Source organism: Engystomops pustulosus, chromosome 11 (assembly GCF_040894005.1).
Source record: "Engystomops pustulosus chromosome 11, aEngPut4.maternal, whole genome shotgun sequence".
NCBI lineage: Eukaryota > Metazoa > Chordata > Amphibia > Anura > Leptodactylidae > Engystomops > Engystomops pustulosus.
The window spans coordinates 25318251-25341011 of NC_092421.1; the positions used below are offsets into that span (position 1 = coordinate 25318251).

General features: G+C 40.7%; 1 protein-coding gene and 1 long non-coding RNA gene across 4 annotated transcripts in view; one reads left to right on the forward strand and one right to left on the reverse strand.

Annotated features, from left to right (window-relative positions):
* The first annotated feature begins 9519 nt into the window (after nt 1-9519).
* Nucleotides 9520-22761, forward strand: part of LOC140106526 (uncharacterized) — a 126658-nt gene continuing 113416 nt past the window's right edge. Inside the window, exon 1 of the long non-coding RNA XR_011850799.1 lies at nt 9520-9571. This is a non-coding gene — a long non-coding RNA (uncharacterized lncRNA). The remainder of the gene's footprint in view (nt 9572-22761) is intronic.
* The window catches only part of LOC140106194 (uncharacterized), a 60271-nt gene continuing 49672 nt past the window's right edge, over nt 12163-22761 (reverse strand). For all 3 annotated transcript variants that reach the window (XM_072130476.1, XM_072130474.1, XM_072130475.1), the window contains exons 13-19: nt 21407-21471; nt 20055-20186; nt 19221-19397; nt 16877-16971; nt 16149-16281; nt 12930-13096; nt 12163-12764 (exon numbers count right to left, since the gene is read on the reverse strand). In XM_072130476.1, the coding sequence (XP_071986577.1) occupies nt 12521-12764; nt 12930-13096; nt 16149-16281; nt 16877-16971; nt 19221-19397; nt 20055-20186; nt 21407-21471 (1013 nt within the window). In that variant the 3' untranslated portion in view covers nt 12163-12520. The remainder of the gene's footprint in view (nt 12765-12929; nt 13097-16148; nt 16282-16876; nt 16972-19220; nt 19398-20054; nt 20187-21406; nt 21472-22761) is intronic.

Consider the following 22761-nt stretch of genomic DNA (forward strand, 5'->3'; position numbering starts at 1 on the left):
TTACCAAATATTTCTGATTTGCAACAAATTGCACAGGGGTTTTTGTCGCACTCGATCGGATTTTGGCACATCGGGGCCGGCTTTCACACGACACAAATCGGGGGGCAGGCCGTTGGATGGTCCGCCGAATTGGGACAACGCGGGGTATATCATTCAACATTGTGTCGCAAGGCATGCACTTACATGCACCGAGAAGAAGATGGTGAACTCTGGTGGACCTGAGCAGGGAGCGACATATGCAGGATATCGGGCGCACGATCTTAGTGAACCGCGGCAGCTCCGAACCCTCGTCAGGCCATGCACCTTGGGGATCATGGGTAGGTAAATGTGCCCCACTATCTTGTTTTCCTCTAAGGCAGTGGTTCTCAACCTTTGTAATACCGTGACCCCGCAATACAGTTCCTCATGTTGTGGTGACCCCAAACCATGTGATTCTCTGTGTTTTGGTCATTCGACCCCCAGGTTGAGAACCACTGCTCTAAGGTATATTGAGAGAGATTTATCAGATTTCTCAAAGTGTCAGTGAATACACCAGCACAGAGTTAGACTACTCTGCATCAGATATATCAGTGTAAAATTGTTGAGTATACTTTAGACCAAGTATTAGTTGGTTAAGTTTATGGCTAAATTTTTTTGCGCACCGACCATATGTCAATTTGTCATTAAGTCAACTCCCAGTTTCACAAGGCCACGCCCCTTTTCAGGCTCCAAAAATAGTCTAAAAGCCTCAATAAATGTGACATTTGACATTTCAGGTACAAATTACTCCAGAGTTCTGATGAAGACAGATTGATAAATCTGTAGAGAGCTGGAGATGCATAGTGACTGTATGCCTAGACATTTACTATCAGGGTTAGAATTTTGACTGAGATAACAGAAATAATAAAAGTGAAGTTCCCCTTTGATATGAGTATGCCAGTGTTATTATAATTCCTGGGGTTATATATTTACCCATAAAGAATGCAGGAAGAACCTGGGGAAAAGAAATGGTTAGTTATGTGTGAGTTATGTTACTTTGCGGCAGGGTGAAAGAACAAAGTGAAGTATGTCACTAATTCCTAGTTTATGACTCATGTAAGCCATATAAACCATCCACAGTGATCATTTACTCTTCACCCATTTAACATGTAATGAAGGAAGAAAAATGTATGAAGTAATAGAAAACAATATTAACTACCTGTTAAAGGAACTGTTACAGCACGCAACTCTGTGTATGAAATATTTTGGTTTCCCTCTTTTAAGCTAAAACTTGACCAGTCATCTATTAAAAATAATATATATTCAAAGTAGCTGAGTAGAGTAACTTCATGTATAGTCACTTATTGAGCCAAAGGAGAGAACTTCAGACGTTGCTATATTAAGCTGTGATGCAGCTAGAACCCTCTTTCCAGTGTCATTGTCAAGATAAGAATTTAATATTTCACAAAGTATTACAGTCCCTACACTGCAGTTACAGACAATAGCGGGAATTAGACGTTTTTTTGCAGCTTGCATTCTAAGCTATTGTCTTTAACTATCTGTATCTCTGGTTTTAGACTGTAGAGAATTTCAATCATGATGTGTTTTGAAAGATGAGGTTCTCATTTTTACAATGACACCATAACCATGATTCTTAGTGCAATTTGGCCCAAGTTTGGAGTGTCTGAAGTGATGCTTTACCGCCACTTTCTAAAAAAAACTAATCTTAAGCAAATTGTAGCTCTTCTGAGCTCATTTGCATATTTTTTTGGAAGCCATTTTTTTTTATAGGGAATGGTGAAGTTTACCATAATAGAGGGAATGCTACAAAGAAAATTCTATGACCAAACTGAGAGTTCTGGTACTGATGTAAAAGCTTGTAATAAAGTCCTTTTACGCCTGCCCTGTCCCAGCAACAATAGCCTTGGAGCCTTGTTCTCTCATGTATCACATGTCCTCATATGACCACTGCTACTGTCAAATTGGCATGCAACTACCGAACCCTGTGCCATTTCTGCATAGCTCACTGTTGAGGTTGATGATTGGCTGTATCTGTCACCAATGACGAACAAGAAGCCATCACTTCTTATCCAGAAATGGACTAAGCCTTCTGCGCTAAAACGGGAGATGGGGACAATAGTTGTTTTTTTCACTTCTCAGTTAAGTAAGTCAGACAATGGGGCACATTTACTTACCCGGTCCTGTCGATCCGGGCGGTCCGACGAAGATGAAGTCTGGCGCGATTTACCAAGATCGTGCGCCCGAGATCCTGTATGTGTCGCTTCCCCGCTGAGGTCCGCTTCCTGGTGTATTTGAGTGCATGTCTTGCGACACAATTTGAGATGTTAAATCCCACACGTCGTCTAAATCCATCGGATCGTCCGATGGCCCGCCCCCTGATTTGTGTCGCGTGAAAGCCCGCCGAGAAAACCCCAGTAAAATGTGTCGCATGACGTGAAAATTTGGGAAACCCGACGGAAATGTGTTACCCGCAATCAAGTCTTATCTTTATCAGGGCAAGCTCAAATGCTAGAGTAAAGCATTTCCTCTTGAATGTCGTATCTCTATGAGCCTGTTATAATTTTACTGCTGGTTACCAAGAAAATTGATTATTTTTATGGATTTTAACCTAATTTTAACACTCTTTTTACATTTCTTTGCTGTCTCTATTTATCCTATAGGGATTGATAATTGGTCTTTCAGTTGGAATACCATTAGCAGTAATACTGATAATTGCACTGGCTATAGCCATTTTCTACTTCTACAAAAAGAGAAAAACTCAGGTAAAACTAATTCAAGTATTTATTGTCAAAGAACAGAAAAGCAGAATGTAGAATGAAACTATATTGGAATCCTTTGTGTTTTGGTCATCATGGTTATTTATAAGGACAAAAAGAGATTACAGGATGTTTTAATCTGCTCTGAGGCTCCAGATGGAACAGTAAGCATAGTTGGATCAGCCATTTGGGGTTTCAGTTCATAGAGGCAATGTGACTGTCCACTAGTACTGTGCCACATGGCCTATATGTGCTAATAAAGGTGCCAGGTGCCATATTACATGCCAGAGTTTACCATGGTAAGTACAATTCCCTAATAGGCTCACTCATATTGGATTTATGCCGGTAAACATTCCCCTTCTGGTTACAGGTCAGGGGGCCGGGCACTATCTCACACTCATTACTAAATGTACACCTCCTACCTTCAAACCACTTCCATGACACATGTTGGTGGGGTGTGCAGATGTTCTGGCTATTCCTATCCTACCAGTGTGGAGTGGTGTAAAGGGTGGAGGCGAACATTCAGTAATGATTGAGGATTAGTGCCCGACCCTTGACCTGCAGATCATAAATCAGAAGGGAAAAGTTTACCGGGGTAAGTATACATTTTGTCACGCTATTGTAGGGTATTGTACTTGCCCTGGTAAACTTTGCAATTTATGGCCAACCTCTTTAATGCTTGTTGGAGCAGGCCAAATGAACCCTTTCCCAGACTAAACCTGTGTCAGGTGACCTATAAACTTTGGGCCGATAATCACTCCATGTAAAGCCAACTTTATAAGTTCAACTTTGAAGACGTTATGAAGTTTTTCTGCATTTGAGTCAGTTATCTGGAGTAAAAATGTCTCATTTATCTCAACTGTCGAAATGCATCAAATTTGCACCTTATTTGCAACATTTGTCAACCGACTATACTTTTCACTTTAGCCCACTTACACCAGATTTATGAAGTGAATCCAGATATGCATGATGGATTTACGAAATGTGACTTTTCAAAATCCACAAATTTAGGTGCAGATCCACTCCTGTCCCCTCCAATGCAGGCATGAACACCTCCTGTGCCACATTTATAAAGCAGTGTAAGCCACTATGATAAATCTGTGAATATTGTAGAGTATAAAATGGGGAAAAGAAAGAGACAAAGGGCACTCCTATAGTGTATAGCACCCTTTATGAAATGACAATACGTTGGTGTAATAATACACTAACCTGAAAGGGTTGTGCTTGGAGGGCACAACTCCTCGTGGTGTTTGTTTGGAGACCAGATGCCGCTGCTGCGTTCTGCTGCTTTATCCTCCCGTGGCAGATTCCAGAAGTCTATGACACCCACAAACGGTGTTTGTCCAAGTTTGAAGGCTTGATAGTGGCGCATGCCCAGTCAAATAAAATTTTTCTTTAAAAACTTTTTTTATTTTATAAAAGTTCCACTGGGATAAAAACGTACATTTAGAACAACGCGTTTCGCGCTCGTACCAAGCGCTTCATCAGGTTCATGCATGTAATCTTACCGGACCCATATAAATTTCACGTTTGTAAGATTACATGCATGAACCTGATGAAGCGCTTGGTACAAGCGTGAAATGCGTTGTTCTAAATGTATGTTTTTATCCCTATAGAACTTTTATCAAATAAAAAAAGTTTTTAAAGAAAAATTTAATCCGACTGGGCCTGCGCCACTATCAAGAGTTCGACCTTGGACAAACACCGTTTGTGGGTGTCATAGACGTGAATATTGTAGAAGAGAAGGGTACTACTCCAACCTTATGCTCCAACAGACCCCTTATTTCACGATTTCAAAGTTCCTTTCTTTAGTTCGTCTCTATTAAAACAGTAGCCACAGGGGGATATTTACAGGAGCAAAGGGTCACAGGCAACAGCCGGTTTGCACTGCTATATCCAGCCTTATTTGCTTGGCATCCGTACATGTCTCAAATAGATTAGGTGTGACTTCATACCCATGGCAATCGAGGATGTTGATGTGGAGTGAGGGAACCTTTCTCTCCAGCCAACAAATCACGTCAAGCACTCTAAAACCAATACGCAGTAGCTGCTTATCATCAGTTATTACATTGCAATACATAGCACATTTATACAATTGCAGATCATTATGGGAAATGACAGAAGGCAAAGTTAGAAGGTGTGATCCAACAAATATTGAAAAAGCACAAGGACCTAAATGAAAATAATAAAGTATGTGAGACAATATAGGCAAAACACAACAGAAAAAGACTCAAGTTATGGACTTGGGGCGCCTACAGGGGTGATGAATCGGGCACACTCTGCACGATAGTACTATTAATAAATGGGGCCAAAGTGTAGCCTCTTTATACGGAAACTATTTTGATGTTTTTCATAACACAGGCCAATAACAGAAGGCTGTGAGATTATATTTCAAGTAAATAACTGATATATAATAATCTGTAATATGTTTCTTATTTCACTAGATAAGGAATGAAGGAAGTCTACACCGTAATGAGACCTCACTTTACGAAACAAGCATCAATGTTTATGAAAATGATCCCACTATTAGTCAGAATGAACCTGAATATGACACTGTTCTTCGAACATATAACTCAGTCTATGAAAATACGTTACCCAAACTTAAGTAGTACTGCATAGGGGTGAAGGTGCCACTTCTACTGTCTGTAGTTGGGGCTATGATGCTTTTTTTCTATGGGAATTGTTGACTTTTTAAAAAAACATTATTTTACAAATAACAAGATGTCTGCAAATACAGAGGTATATATATTGGCAAGATCGCAGGCCTCCGACATAGAGGCAGCATCATGAAGAAGCGCAGATATACAATGCCGTAAGAAGAGCCAATTCAATGACAGAACTCCCCTCTCCCTATCCCCACCCTACTACATAGTGCCTGCTATATCTGTGGTCAGATACCATACAGAATTAAAGAAAGGGCACACCAACACGTCAATATCTTTATCTGAAAGGAAACCAACAAGAAACTTGCACCATGGAGTTTGGTTAACTTCTCACTTTCAAGCCTTCCAGCATTATATATTTAAGCATACAGTAATAGCCAGTACATCAGAGACTTGCGGTGCTACTGGTTGAAGTCCCCTAGCTAAGAGCGCTCTTTGGCTGCCAGTCATCTAATAATAATGCTGTGCCACCGTACAGTAGTGTAACTAGAAGCTAATGGGCCCCAGTGCAAAGTCTGTGCCAGGCCCTCCAACTATAATGTATGGTTTATAGTAATAGTCTTCTCATATCGGAAAGTGACACCATAAGGGCCCCCTAAACCTCTTGGGCCCAAGTGCGAGCGCAACCTTGGCACCCCCTCAAGTTACGCCCCTGCCACCGTATATATTGACGTCTGTCCACTACCCGAATATTTCTCTATTGTAACAATTATCTAAGACTAACATTCTCTATAAACAAAACTTCCCTTCCATTTTCAAGGCCTTTCCACGCTGCACCACTTCCCTGGATTTTGCTACCATGGACTAGTAACTTAATTTCCAATATCAACAGTCCAAGCAAGCAAATACTTTTAAATTGGCCTATGAAATTTCTTGTTAGTTCTTCCACTACCCACTTTATGTGAAAAGATGGCTGGACCATTGTGCAAGCTTTCCTCCTAGATTGTAAGCTTCTGTAAACAGAGCTCTCAGTCATCTTAGTTGGTTTATTAGTTAGTTTGCTGATCCGTATTGTCTGACTGTCTTCATACATGTGCCCTCATAAATGTACAGAGATCTATATGAATAAAGATTTATATTATTACCACTGCTGTTCTTAGGGCAGAAAGTCTCCATCTCTTATTTCCCTTCCCGTTTGCGAGAAAATGGCAATGATTCTCTGTACTTTGTTAGTGTTAAGGTACATGTGAAAAGGCCGACCATAGGTTCACACTAGGGGTTGTTTATCTGTACAGAAGCCTGAAAGGGAAAAATTGTCTGTGGGAATTGTAAGGACATTGGGGCTTATTTATTAAGGGCCCGCGGCCGCATTTTCGTTGGGTTTTCCGACGTTTCGGGTTTCAAGTGACACAAATCGGGGAGGAGGGGGGGCGGCCCGTTGGACGATCCGACAGATTCAAACAACATGCGGGATTTAACATCTCAAACTGTGTTGCAAAACATGGACTTACATACACCGGGAAGAAGAAGGTGAACTCCGGCGGAACCTCAGTGGGGAAGCGTCACATGTAGGATATCAGGCGCACGATCTTAGTGAATCGCGCCGGACTTCATCCTCGTTGGACAGTCCGGATCGAGGGTCGCGACAGGATCGGGTAAGTAACTGTGCCCCATTGTTTTCAGTCAATCCCATCTCTGCTTACTCTCTTCATGTGCCCTAATGAGTGTTGCGAGTTTATGATGTCATGTTTCAGTGCCCGAGCAGTCTTCAGCTACAGCCTGGGCTGAAAGAGTAGAGTTATGTAGCCTCAAACAATTCTAGCTGAGTAGATTGTGTCATTTCTGTATTTATTGAATTTTGCAAGGTAGTCCTAACATTTCTCTGCGCTGGCAGCCAGATCTACTAGGAGGCTCTGATCTCATAGTGGATCTGAAAGTGTGTTACGCCAACTTAGACCAGTGTGAACAACGTCTTACCTGGTGCAGATTTTAGTGGAGACCATCATAAATACAGCAGTCTGGGGTGCTCACAAAGTGGAATGCAGGTATAAATCAAAACTGTTGGAAAACTGGTAGCAGTGGTGTAACTAGGAGAGACAGGGCCCCCTAGCAGGCTACTGCATGGGGCCCCCCTTCTCACTTAGAAAAATATACATATTCGTATACGCACACATGCGAGCTACAATCACATATAAATACACTCCTGTGCATATACACATACATACAGTGCCATATGCAACATACTCACATACAGTGTATACAGACACCATATACACATCACAGATACTGCATATATACATCACAGTATATGTTATATACATATTATGCTGGACAATGTACAGTACAATACAGATATAATGGTGCACATCCTCCATTGTTTATTGTGTCTGGTCGGATGACGGGGCCCCCTGACACTGTGTGCCCCATAGCGGCTGCTATGGCTGCTACCGCTGTAGTTACGCTACTGACTGGTAGAGAAGGCATAGTATACCTCTCATAGCATATCCCATTGTGTATAGATAGGAAGCAGTTCAAGTGTGTCAATCTCAATCTACAAAAAATATCCAGGAATCGCAAGACAGTTCCAGACCACCACCGTACTTCACTGGAAAGTACTGGTATCCAGTTTACCTCTATTCTTGACTTAATGGCGAGCAGACTTAATCTGCTCGAACTGCATCCTATGTGGTTGTTAAATTAGTAGTCAAGCAGTAATTAAACGCTTGCATATTTTTCTCATTAGGGAGAGGAAAGGGGTGTGTGTGGTTGAAACAAATTGTATGTAACACATTTTTAAAGAAAACATCAATAAAAACACAAAAATAAAAGGTATCAAAAATAAAATAATGAAATATGAGTTTACTCTTAAGTCCTATTACCTGCTTTATAAAATGTAGCACATAATGATTAGATGGTAGTGTGTAATGCAATCTGTAATGTAGCGTCTGTGTGGAGTAAATCTGATTCTCCCTTTTAAAACAAACAGAATGATGCCCACATTGTGTAGCTCACTTTTTCTTTCCACAGAATTTTTGTCCTAAAAGGAATTGTCAAAAATGTTCATCCGCAGCAGAGAAGTGAGTGAGGAACCCCCAGTGCTTACCCCGTTTTCCTTGCCGTCCTCTTGCTATAAAGGTGGTATGGAGGGGCATACATGTGATTATAAACTCCCTCCATTAAGGTGAGAAGACTGGTATGGAGGGACTGATAGGGAACTGGGAAGATCCTCCACCCCTCCTGCTTTGCAGGAGAATTCTGCATCCATAGAGCTGCACAGACCCAGGGTTCCCCTGCTACCTACATAGTAGCATCACATCGCCTTCTCTCCAGAGTGAGCAAAGAAAAAGAGCTCCTCGCACCTAGCAGTTGGTTACTGTATCAAACTTGTCTTAGCACTTTAAAGATTCATAAACATAATCAGCACTAAGGCTATATTTACACTGCCGTTGCCCGCCCATACCGTACCGGGCAACGGCAGTGTACGGGGAGAGGAGGAGGAGGTGAGCGCAGCTCACCCCCGCCGATCTCCATAGGAAGTTATGGCACATGGCGCCGTACTATGGAGAAAGATGGGACAGGTCCTATCTTTTTCCGGGTACGGAGCGGTACGGTGCCGCACGTGTGCTGCATCGTACCACTCCCGTAGGGCGCCGTGCGCCCATTGACGTGTATGGAGGACGTATATCGGCCGTATATATACGTCGGCCGTAAATACGTCCTCCATACGTCAGTGTGAATGTAGCCTAAGTCCTGTGTCGGCTTGATCCACAAGAAAAAGAAAAGATACATGCCAAGTGACTAAGACAATACATTCTTTATTCATATATCAAAAAACACCACAACACAAAAATAAGAATAAAAACCATTAAAAAATGTGAACAGAGTCACAAAATAAACTACCACAGGAAAACCAAACATGTGATAGTGTTAGTGATCCTGCGACCACCAGATCCCCCTAGAGACTAAAGCTTTATATAACACAGAAAGAGATACAACAATATTATCCTATAAGGCAGCGGTTCTCAACCTGGGGGTCGCGACTCTATCACGTTTTTTGCCGCGATTCGCAATAAAAATGGAATAAAACATGTGTGTAATAAGCACTCACTGCTTGAGGACCCGTGGCTGCTGTATACAGGGGAAGCTTGAGGACCTGTGGTGATGTCATCATCACATGACCCTCTGGCTTCTCCTCTATACAGACTCCTGCGGAACAGGACTGCTCTGCTCACAGTGAGTAGAAACTAGAACTTGAAGCAGCAGGAGGGACACCAAAACTGGGGGCAGAAGGGGGGACACACCAAAACTGGGGGCAGGAAGGGGGGCACTAGACCTGGGGGCAGCAGGGGGGGAAGGGGCTAGAACTGGGGGCAGCAGGGGGGGGCAAAACTGGGGGCACTGCAACTGGGGCAGCAGGGGGACACTGCAACTGGAGCAGCAGGGGGGCACTACAACTGGAGCAGCAGGGGGGCGCTAGAACTGGGGACAACAGGGGTGGACTAGAACTGGACGCAGCAGGGGGGAAGGGACTAGAACTGGGGGCAGCAGGGGAGGAACCAAAACTGGGGGCAGCAGGGGGAGGCACTAGAACTGGGGTAGGAGGGGCGAACTAGAACTGGGGACAGGGGAGGAACCAAAACTGGGGGCAGCAGGGGGGGGGACATTAGAACTGGGGGCAGGAGGGACGAACTAGAACTGGGGGTAGGAGGGGGGACTAGAACTGGGGGCAGCAGTGTTATAGTAGTTATATTCTTGTACATAGAGGGCAGTATTATAGTAGTTATAATCCTGTACATAGGGGGCAGTATTATAGTAGTTATATTCTTGTACATAGGGGACAGTATTATAGTAGTTATATTCTTGTACATAGGGGGCAGTATTATAGTAGTTATGTTCTGGTACATAGGCGGCAGTATTATAGTAGTTATATTCTTGTACATAGGGGGCAGTATTATAGTAGTTATATTCTTGTACATAGGGGGCAGTATTATAGTAGTTATATTCTTGTACATAGGGGGCAGTATTATAGTAGTTATATTCTTGTACATAGGGGCAGTATTATTGTAGTTATATTCTTGTACATAGGGGGCAGTATTATAGTAGTTATAATCCTGTACATAGGGGGCAGTATTATAGTAGTTATATTCTTGCACATAGGGGGCAGTATTATAGTAGTTATATTCCTGTACATAGGGGGCAGTATTATAGTAGTTATATTCTTGTACATAGGGGGCAGTATTATAGTAGTTATATTCCTGTACATAGGGGGCAGTATTATAGTAGTTATATTCTTGTACATAAGGGGCAGTATTATAGTAGTTATATTCTGGTACATAGGGGGCAGTATTATAGTAGTTATATTCTGGTACATAGGGGGGCAGTATTATAGTAGTTATATTCTTGTACATAGCCCCAGTATACCCCCAGTTCTAGTTCGCCCCTCCTGCCCCCAGTTCTAGTGTGTCCCCCCCTCCTGCCCCAGTTTTGGTCCCCCTCTCCTGCCCCCAGTTCTAGTTCACCCCTCCTACCCCAGTTCTAGTGCCCCCTCCCTGCTGCCCCCAGTTTTGGTTCCTATGTACATATACATGTACATATATATATTTTTGTACATATGGTGCATTTTTATAGTAGTTATATTCTTGTACATGGTTTGGGGTCACCGCAACATGAGGAACTGTATTGCGGGGTCACAGCATTAGAAAGGTTGAGAACCACTGCTATAAGGAATTACACAGTGGGCTAGGGACAATGCGGTACCAATATATAATGCAAGAGGATTGCAAAAAAGTTACAAAAAAAAAGATTTTTGTATAGAGTATGAGTATATGCAAGCCAAACTAAATAGATGGTACAACACTGCTAACCTAAATCAAAAGATAAGCAAGTATTACCGGTGCAACAAATATACACGCAAGAGGGAGCTGGGGATAACCGCCCATTCAAGACTATTCAAGAACATTATTCACATCGAAGATTAAATATAGAATATATGGATATTCAAGACAATTCAGGAACATTACTATTTTTACATGCATTGACCCTTAGACTATTCAAATGACTTCATTTTCTGTATTCTGTGTCGGCATGATGACGTAAGCCGACACCTGGAACTGGAGTCTAAGTGGTACCAGGTTTTCACCAGAGCCCGCCGCAAAGCAGGTTGGACTTGTTGCGGCAGGGTACCACCAGGTCGTTCCACAGGTGCGACTTTGTCCGTGTTAGCGCCCAAGGCGTAGCACAGAAACGTATGACAAACTCCAGGCAAGAGGTCGAGACGGAATCAGAGTCAGGAAAGGAATCAAGGTCACAACGGGAAATCAGGATAATCACAGAGGGCTTGGAATACAGCTTTCTCTCAGGCATCTTATCACAAAGATCCGGCAGGGGACATAGGACGGGGCTGGAATTTATCAGGGCAGGCAGCTGGCCAGCGGCAAATATTATCAGCAGGCTGGCCCTTTAAATTTTACAGATTCGGCGTGGGTGCATCCTAGGGCACAGGAGCATGCACGCCGGAGCGGGGATATCGTGTGGACTGCCCCTGGAGCCGGGAGAGGCGAGTTACAGGCTGGGTCACATGGAGGTACACATGTGCGCCTGTGTCCCGGGATATGGGTCAGCGGGGCACCCGTGACACTGACAGACTGATGCGTTTAAACTGAGGAGGATAGCATAGGAACCTCTATATATAGTTATTGAATATAATAAGCAAAGTTGTAGTACAAGACAAGAGCTAATGAATTAAGAAACAAAAATCATTAAACGATGCATGCTTCCACAGATGTACAAATCACAGACTCATTTATTTTGTAATGGATGGGTCAAATCAAAACATATTTAGAATAAAAAAATAAAAGTTGTGTATGAAAAAGATTCATCATGTTAAAACACAGTCATAAGAATATACTTTATATGTAAAATGACAAAATGGATGCAAGAGATACAAATACTGATGATGAAATACTAAAATACAATAAAAATAGAGGATATGTTAATTGTTACAACCACCTTTGGACCAATTTTTAGCTCATATATACTGCATCTTGTTTGTTGGCTTATAGTTTATTCAATTGGAACTCAGGCCAAATAAATCATAAAAATATTAACATTTATATAAAAAACAGATAAGCGTAGGCTTAGTCTCAAGTGTTACCCATAGAAAACCATCCAGCCTTCATGATTTTATAAAAGAATTCCTTGTTTAGACCGTGTTCGTTTCTTTGGTGGAACGCCAATATCCCCATAAGTGGGCATTTCTCTGACCTTAAGAAAAGCTTCCCTGTCATTTGGAAGTCCATGAAGATTCTCAAATTCATAAATCACATCTTTCCAAAAATATTTAATAGAGAAATCAGGATCAAGGGCTGTCTCATAGACTTCTTCAGTCACTTGCTCTCTGGTATCTGGTGTCTCATCAAGTGTTGCGCTAATAAGATACAATAAGAGATTTGTGAAATATTATATATGAACAAGTATACTGTTTATATTGTATTTCTTAAAGCTTTCAGATATTCAACTTCATAACAACTTCTTTCAATTCTTCATACATTACAATAACTGGATCCCTCACACAGACAGAAAAACTACTTACCAGTACTCAAAATCGTCTGCTATTATTCTTTGTATGTCATCAAGTATCGTGTCCAGTGTAGGCCTCTTTATAGGATTGGGATTCCAACATTTCAATATAATTTTCACTAATTTTATAACTGAAGCTCCACATTCTCCTTGAATCTCTCTGGATTGATAATAATCTTCCTGAAATTTGGTATGTAAGACACATTGTATTAAAATCTATTATGATTGAACCCATAATAAAGTGTTCTGGAAAGTCTATTGGGGCAGATTTATCAAAGGTGACATAACACCTGCTGCAACAAATTTATCAAAGAGTCTGATGCTGGATGATAAATCTGTAGTAGTTTAAGACTGTCTAGTTGTACTTTGTACCTTCTATTAGCTGTCTTGCATCAGAGCAGGAAAATATTGTTGTAACTTAGACCATGCCATTTTTGGTGTACCAGTGGCAAAAGTGACTAAAACTGTCTCAAACTCTATATAAATGTGGTTCAAAGTGTTGTGGCCCAATTATGATGAAATTCTGTTGGTTGATAATTGAATTTTCTACAAATCAATACAGCAAACTCCATTACACAATACATCAATGAACCATGCATACTTTCCAAGTTTCCCTCTATAGAATGCATGCAGTACTCCCAACTTTTTGACTCCAGCCATTGTTGGCTATTTATAATAGAGATGCTGGTTTTCTGTGGCATAAAGCCAAGTAAAAGCAATTTTTCCAACTTTTTGATGTCTAAAAAGTTGTACAGGTCAATTCTTGCCACCAGAACATAGAAGCACAAATTAGATTGATAAATCTAGTTAAGGGGTAGGGAACCTATGGCTCAGGAGCCAGATATGGCTCTTTTGTTGGCTGCATCTGGCTCTCAGCCAGATCTTTAATAATTGGTGATGGCCGCTGTATGTCCCTGGACACCGATCACTGTATGACCCAGGAGCCATCGCCTGAGCCAGGGCAAAGAAAAGAGCTGGCTGTAGGGAGCGCTGATAAGTGAATATTCTTTTTTTTTTTTTGCTGTGACTACATATCTACTGGGGGGCATGTGCTGTGGCTACCTATCTACTTGTGGGCATGTGCTGTGGCTACCCATCTACTTGTGGGCATGTGCTGTGGCTACCTATCTACTGAGAGTATGTGCTGTGGGTACCTATATACTGGGGGGCATGTGCTGTGGCTACCCATCTACTGGGAGTATGTGCTGTGGATTCCCATCTACTGGGGGTACGTGCTGGAGCTGCCTATATACTGGAAGGCATGTGCTGTAACTACCTATATACTGGGGGGTATGTGCTGTGGCTACCCATTTACTTGGAGGCATGTGCTGTGACTACCTGTTTACCACCCCCACCACTTTATATCCTTTTTCTACAGATAGAAAATAGAAAGAAAATACTTTAAAACTTGATACCATGTCTACAACATGAAGGAAACAGTCCCTTGGGTTACTACAGAACCATATATCAATTTAAAGCATCATGGACCAGTCCCTCTTAAAAATTATACTATGGGGCACATTAACTTACCCATCCTGTCGCAATCCCCGCCGTGTGTTGTCCAACGAGGATTCGGGTCTGCCGCGATTCACATAGCTCGTGCGGGTGTCGCTTTCCCGCTGAGATCTGTCGGAGTTCACCATCTTCCCGGTGCATGTGAGTGCTGATCTTGCGACACAATTTGCTTTTTAAATTCCACGGTGTGTCCGAATCAGTCGGGTTGTCCCCCGATTTGTGTTGCATGAAAGCCGGCGCCGATGCGACACAATCCGATCGTGTGCGCCAAAAACCTGGGGCAATTCAGGGCAAAACGGAAAAAAAACGCAAACCTGACGAATATGCGGCGTTCGGACCCTTAGTAAATGTGCCCCTATATGTTAGCAGGGCTGCATCGGCCCTGAGGAGGGGTAATATAAATTGCCAAACATTGTCCTTACTACCAGAAAAATCTGTAACATTGGTGCCTTCAAGATGTCGATGTAATTGAGAAGCAGAGCGGTATAAACTATTGCCGGGGGAGGGACTTTATTTACTATTTACTGCTATGTACTGGGGGTCTGTCTATGCTATGTAGTGGGGGGTTGTCTATGCTACGTACCGGGAAAGGGGGGCTGTCTATGCTACATACTGGGGGGCTGTCTATGCTACGTACCGGGAAAGGGGGGCTGTCTATGCTACATCCTGGGGGGCTGTCTATGCTACGTACTGGGAGGGCTGTCTATGCTACGTACTGGGGGGCTGTCTATGCTACGTACTGGGTGGGGGCTGTCTATCCTACGTACTGGGAGGGCTGTCTATGCTACGTCCTGGGGGGCTGTCTATGTTACGTACTGTAGGGGCTGTCTATGCTACGTACTGGGGGGGCTGTCTATGTTACGTACTGTAGGGTCTGTCTATGTTATGTACTGTAGGGGCTGTCTATGCTACGTACTGGGGGGCTGTCTATGTTACGTACTGTAGGGGCTGTCTATGCTACGTACTGGGGGGGCTATCTATGCTAAGTACTGGGGGGCTGTCTATGCTATGTACAGGGGGGTCTGTATATACTGTGTACTGGAGGGCTGTATATGCAATAATTGATTTAACTAACTAATGCAAAGTACATGTAGTTATGTAAGTAACTTATATGCATCCTTTTGATCATGTGTTTTGTCTGATGCATTTGCACTCGGTTACAAAACAAAATGCTTTATATGTACCCAGACTTAGTGAGTCTTTATATTAATTATGGGGTTCTGTTATGCAATCAATTCAGGGGGTCTGCTATATATAATAAATTGTGGGTGCTGTACGTACTATAATTTATTCAGGGACTATATAAAGGATGTTTTTTGTGGGGAATAGTGTGTTCAGTTGTGAGGATGATATATATTTAGCAACACAATGCATTATCCTGTGTTTTTTTAGGGGCGCAGTGTGGAGTTATGCTACATTGAGCTGAAGACATTTGACTGTGATTTTAGGTGGGGTAAACCATGGATGGGAGACATCGCAATGATGTAATGAAGGTCGACGCCACTAAATGCCACGAATATGTCAGCATATTCTGATCAGTTTGAAGATGCTTTTTAAACATCTCCTTACAATTTCAGTCAGAAGTGGATCAGGGTTAGGCGGCTTGGGGGGGGGGGGCATTTAAATTTTTACTTCAGACAGCAAAAAGGCTAGACTCAGCCCTATGTGTGATATACTAGATCATATGTAATATAGTAGATACTTAGGTATTTATTACCAAATGCTGAAAGGACTCCAGAGGACAATTTGTCTTTATACTTGAGCTTATTGCGTCCAAAAATACAGCTCCCAAGCTGAAGATATCTGAAGCTTCAGAATACATGCCCATTTTCCTCACTTCTGGTGCTGACCTGCAAATCAAAAGAGATAAATGAGTTTACTAATATTATTTAACTTAATGAGTTAAAGCAGAGTAACACCATCAAGATTATGTAGAAACTGTAATGGGGGGGGGGGGCAGAGGTTGCGATCGCACCCGGGCCCAAGAGGTTTAGGGGGCCCTTATGGTGTCACTTTCCCATATGAGAAGACTATTACTATAAACCATACATTATAGTCGGGGGCCTTGCACAGACTTTGGACTGGGGCCCATCAGTTTCTAGTTACGCCACTGAGAATGGGGTTTAACACATGGTATCATATGATGTAAACCCCACCTTCCCGCACCCGTTGAACAAGCACAGGCTATAACTAGTCTATAGGTGTGGCCAGGAATACCCCGCGTTGGCTCACTCCACTGTCGCCACAGCCCTCTTGGCATCAGGGTGGAATAAGGGGGAAAATAATCACAATTCCTCGTAGTGCACAAAGAATTGTGATTATTTCAGGGCTTGTACGCCAGAAAACTGGTGTGAGGCCCTGATAAACGCCCCGATGTGATAATTGGTAGTGTACTTTATGACAGTGTAACTTTATTACGGTTATTAGTATTAATAGGGACTATACCATTTCTGGGCATCTGAAGGCATCAATTTTATAGCAGATTTTGATGGATCATCCAAAGACACTGCTCTTCCAAAATTTCCAATTTTTATTGTACCCTGCAGATAATAAAGCAATACAAAACAAAATCTGGGGTCACATTAAAGTCTGACATTCAAAGGTTCTATTTCCGAAATATATCCTGAGATAGACTTGTTAACTCATCTTAACCCCTTAACGCAGAGACTCTTTTTAGTTTTTGTCTTTTCATTTTCCACTGCCCACCTTCAAAAATCTATAACTTTCTAATTTTTCCATGTACAGAGCTGTGTGAGAGTTTGAACTTGAACTTCATAGTGAAGGTATTTAATATTCTATGGTGTGTACTGGGAAGCGGGAGAAAAATTCCAAGTGCAGTGAAATTGGTAAAAAAACACATTTGTTTTCTTGTGGGCTTGGATTTTACGGATTTCACTGTGCGCCCCAAATGACATGTCTACTTTATTCTTTGGGTGGGTACAATCATGAGGATAACAAATTTGTATAGGTTTTATAATGTTTTCATACATTTAGAAGAATTAAAACCTCCTGTACAATTTTGTCATTTTTGTCGCATTTTTTGCGACTTTTGATGACATTTTCAATGCTTCTATTTTTAGAACTGTAAGGCTTTTTGATCACTTTTTATTGAATTTTTCATATTTTTCAAAATGGCAAAAAGTTCAATTTTCGACTTTGGGCGCTATTTTTCGTTACAGGGTTAAATGCAGGGAAAAACCGTTATTATATTTTGATGGTGCATTTTCGGACCCAGCAATACCTTACTTGTTTATGCTTTTTACTTATATTTATATTTACATGGCCATCTTTTTGGAGCCGCCGGCAAAGCTAGAACCGATCACGGGTGTTACCGGTAAGTGTTAAATGCAATATTCAGCAAAGTCTTACTGGCTATGGAGAGGGCTCAGCCCTCGTAGTACTATGTCACGTGTCGGTAAGGGGTTAAAGAGGGTTAGGTTAAAAATCATTCAATATAATATTCTGTTGTTCTGCATTATTATACCCAGATAAATCTTTCAGATAAAATGGTATGATATTTAGGCTATTTCAAAAGATCTTTCTCATTTTTAATCATCGCTTTTAGATCTTCAAACACTATGATCTAATCATCTGATGGGCTCTTCCTATAACTGATAATGGTAACTCTATCTTCCCAGTTCTTTCCTTATTTAAATTAACGACTTAATGGGGTCGTCCACTTTTAGCAAATAATTGATATTGTTTGCGTATTGAAAAGTTAAACACTTTTCCAGTATACAGGCGGTCCCCTACTTAAGAACACTCGACTTACATACGACCCCTAGTTACAAACGGACCTCTGGATATTGGTAATTTATTGTACTTTTGTCCAAGGCTACAATAAACATCTATAACAGCTATCAAATGTGTCTGTAATGAAGCTTTATTGTTAATATTGATTCTTATGACAACCCAACATTTTTAAAATTATCACAGAGACCAAAAAAGTTCTGTCTGGGATTATAATGATAAAATATACAGTTCCGACTTACATACAAATTCAACTTAAGAACAAACCTACAGACCCTATCTTGTATGTAACCCGGGGACTGCCTGTACTTTCTGTAGCAATTCCTTGTGGTGTTCTTGAACTCTATTTGCTGTCATTGAACAGGAATCTTCAATGTTTCCTTCCTTTGTTTGTATTTACTTTTTTCTTTTTTTCGTATTTGTTCATTAGTATGGACTTTTAACATGTACTAATATCTTGTAACTCAGGTAATGTTTCATTACGATAAGAATACCCTGTACATGTGAATTCAAGTTATTCTTTAAAATAAAAATAATAAAAATAGGTTTTGTTTTTTTTTTTTAAAAGGGAAATCTGTCCATAATCATATGATCATATCACACAGATACAAATGTAACATCACATGACCATTATCTACAGGAAGTAAACGATGAAGCTTCCTATAGAATCTAGATCTAGAAAACCATTACAAATTGATACAGAAAGAATATTGGGAAATTGTAAATAGGACAACCCCCTTCACCTGCGTTTCTAGTACTATGTACATCCTTAAAACATAGTCAGGACCAGCACTTCATGTGAAGTGCTGGTCCTTACTATATTTTACATTGTTACCAGGTGGCTATGGGTGGATAGGTTTCCGTGCACCGGGAGGCATCCAAGAGTGGAAGTACCTAATAGTGGACCCAAGGTCCCCCCCTATCACTGAATTAGCACCTTCATATCATTTTGAAACCTCTTCATCTCCTACTACAGCCTTTTAATAGATATTTTAGTTAATTCTACCACTTTTGACTTTTTGTAAAATGTTCACGGTACCTGGTCTGGATTGACATAGAAGTGTTTACATCTCAAATCACAATGTACAATGTTGTGCCTGTGTAGCTCCTGTAAACCAAGAGTCATTTGTTTGAAGTAAGAAAAGAGCTGGTCTTTAGAACTCCCTTCCTTGATGTCACTGAGAGTAACCACACGTCCATAGGAAGTATTTGACACCTGTAAAATAGAATAAAAACCATAAACCATAAAAAAAGCAACATTTTACATGGAATCTCAAGTATCTAAAAACATATCATCGTTAACATTGTCAACTTGATCTATTGTCTCTGTGAGACCACAGCTATTACAAGAACAGATATCCACATGTACCTCATGTGATTAGAGTGGAAGGGGGGTTATTTATCATACGCCGGCGCATGAGCCGCAGCTGGATACATAAAGAGGCTTTGGCTTCTTGATGTATCCGGTAGGGCCTTAAGAAGCGTTTATCTCTACACCAGGCAGGGTCTGGCATAAAGATAACACAGTCGGCAAATTTTCACTTATGAGTGTGCCGGGGGGGGGGGGGGGGACAGGGACAGTAACACCCTGCGCCGCCCCACTCCCTGCCGACAATGCCCGTCTCCCGCCCAGCCGCCCTGGTGTGAAGGTAGCGGATAGGGGAAAATATTATTATTAATAATCACAAGTGCTTGCCTGAAATGGCACTGTAGTCCTCATAAATATTTCCTGAGATGTTCATATATATATATTTGTTGTTGGTGATATTGAAAACCAATTGAGATCATGCAGATGGTTTTAAATGTCCGTAATGAGAAAACTTAGTAACCTATGACATAGACAGGTTTTACATGACATTAAAAATATACTTACCAATTTCGTCTTATAACAGTCAGTTTTAATTCCATTTACTTTTAAAATATTTTCGTGGTTTAATTGCAAGATTTTTCTTCTTGTGTTGAGACTCATCCTCACCGTTACAGTCTGTATGATGTGATGGCCGTTCTGGAATGTTTCAATCGAGTCATAAAATGTTACATTTGTTATGTACATTCTGGTTTTTCACTCATCACATTCCAAAAGCTGTAAACTTTTCGATTTATCAGGTATAGAGCTCATTATCTTTGTGACCTTCTAGAACTTCTTATTGTAAACCGATGCAATGTACCGAGAAGCTGTGATCTCCCATTCTGCCAATTGCCGGAGTGGGGGGAGAGGGGTCTACCAGTTGGGACCCTTTGCAATCATATATTTATTCCCTTTGCATTGGATAGGGGATAATTTAATACTGTCAAGTATTTGGACATTTTATTCTGTTGAGTTTCTTATTAATTTAAAATCTTAAAATTAATTTAAAATTATACATAAAATATAAGTTTTAGGTTTAGTTGGTGATCACAAGGGGTCTAGTTGCAGTAGGGCAATTTTTGAAATCTCATGTATAATAATAGCAGTTTGTGGGAAAGATGACTGACCAACCATGCTGAAAGCTATACTACCAAAAAGAAGGAGTATACACCGTTCCTAATGTAAAACTTCAAATACACTTTCTTACATAAATTACATATATAAAAGCCATATACTGGATGCAAATACGACTTTGGTCTTACCCATTATGTGCACAGTAAGGTTACCCACGAACACCCCGTGGGTGACCTTACTGTGCACATAATGGGTAAGACACTAATCTTATGTTTAGATCTGTCGCGGTATATGTGTATTATCTACCTTGTAATGCATTGTTACTGATTACTCTAGTAACATGAGATCATGTCATAGGTAGACTCATTTACAGTCGGTGGATATACCTATATTGTGCATGGGGGATTTGCCCAGCCGGACCTAGTTGTATTGGACCTTTCATTTGCATCCAGTGTATGGTTATTATATATGTAATTTATGTAATAAAGTTTGATTTGAAGTTTTACATTACGGAAGAACAATGTATACTCCTTCTTTTTGGTAGTATATTAATCACTTGTTCCATATTTTGAAGGTGGAGGGCTGTAATGTAGCAAATGGAAATGGGGTATTTGATACCTGAAAGCTGATTTAATTATTAAATTCAGATTCATCTGATTTAAATAAGAACTTTAGCAATCTGAGGTTAACAACAGGTTAGTAACATGCTTACTTATTAAATTATATATTTGGGGACATGTTCTATAAGAAGAAATGATGATTAAAGATTTATAAATATTGATAAATGAAATCTACTGTCTTACCAATTTTAGGCTGTCGTGTAATTCATCATCTAATGGCTCTTCCACTTCTTCTAATGTGAATTGTCCTGCAGAGGGATTAGCAAATACATAAAATAGAAAGTATACTTAACCCAATAATTCAAAGTGGGGCATAAAGCAAGTAAAAAAAAAAAAATTGTTTGGGTCTAAATCAATTGTAATATAAACTATTGTTCACTGCCACCAGTTAAACTAAGTATGCACTACATGTACTGGGAAAAGCTCCAGCTATCGTGGGTGTTAACCCACACATCACCACCGGCAAAGCTGCTGGTGGCTTCAAAAAGTTGGCAGCGCCCAAGCGCCACCATTTTGTTAGAGATCGTCGCTCCCAGTGACGTCATCGGGGAGCGGCGATCAGTTGCCATGACAGCCTTGGGTCTTCCAAAGACCCAAGACTGTCTCGTATTAACCGAATCGCACATTGTAATGAATGAGGAGGAAAATCCATTAGTATGGCAGTATATGGTAGGATGAATCAGACAACCTAGAGTTAAAGTACCCTAGGGGGTCTTAAAAATAGTAAAAGTAAAAATAAAGAAGTTTAAAAAAATTATTATAATAAAAAAACTTAAAATTTTAAATCACCGCCCTTTCCCTAGAACTGATATAAATACAAACAAACAGTGAAAATCACAAACACATTAGGTATTGCCGCATCCGAAAATGCCCGATCTATCAAAATATAATAACGGTTTTTCACTGTGTTTAACCCCATAACTGAAAATAGTGCCCTAATTTGAAAATGGCACTTTTTTGTCATTTTGAAAAATATAAAAGATTTTAAAAAGTGATCAGAAGGTCTTACAGTTCTAAAAATGGTAGCTTTGAAAACCTTCACCAAAAGTTGCAAAAAAGGACACTACCCACAGCTCCTACACCAAAACAAGAAAACAGCGCAAATGCGTTTCTTTCACCAATTTCACTTCATTTTGAATTTTATTCCCACTTCCCTGTACACGGCATGGAAGGAATAATAAATAGTATCACAACGAAGTGCAATTTGTTACACAGAAAACAAGCCATCACAGAGCTCTATATGTGTAAAAAAAAAATAGTTATAGATTTTTGATTGTGGGGAGTAAAAAACGGAAATGAAAAAACAAAAAACTTTAGTTCAACCACTCAATTCAGGGATTAACCAATATACGATCCTGCATCAGTGTAGCTACAGCATTCTCAAGGTATGTTTGCTTCATAATGCATCAAATGGTAGGTTTCTTTAGGCGAAAACCGCTAAAAATGAAGAATGCAAGTCATAAAATAAAAATAATGTAATTTCTTAGATAAACCCACTGAAAGAATAGGTACACTTTATAAAAATGTTGTCGTTTTAA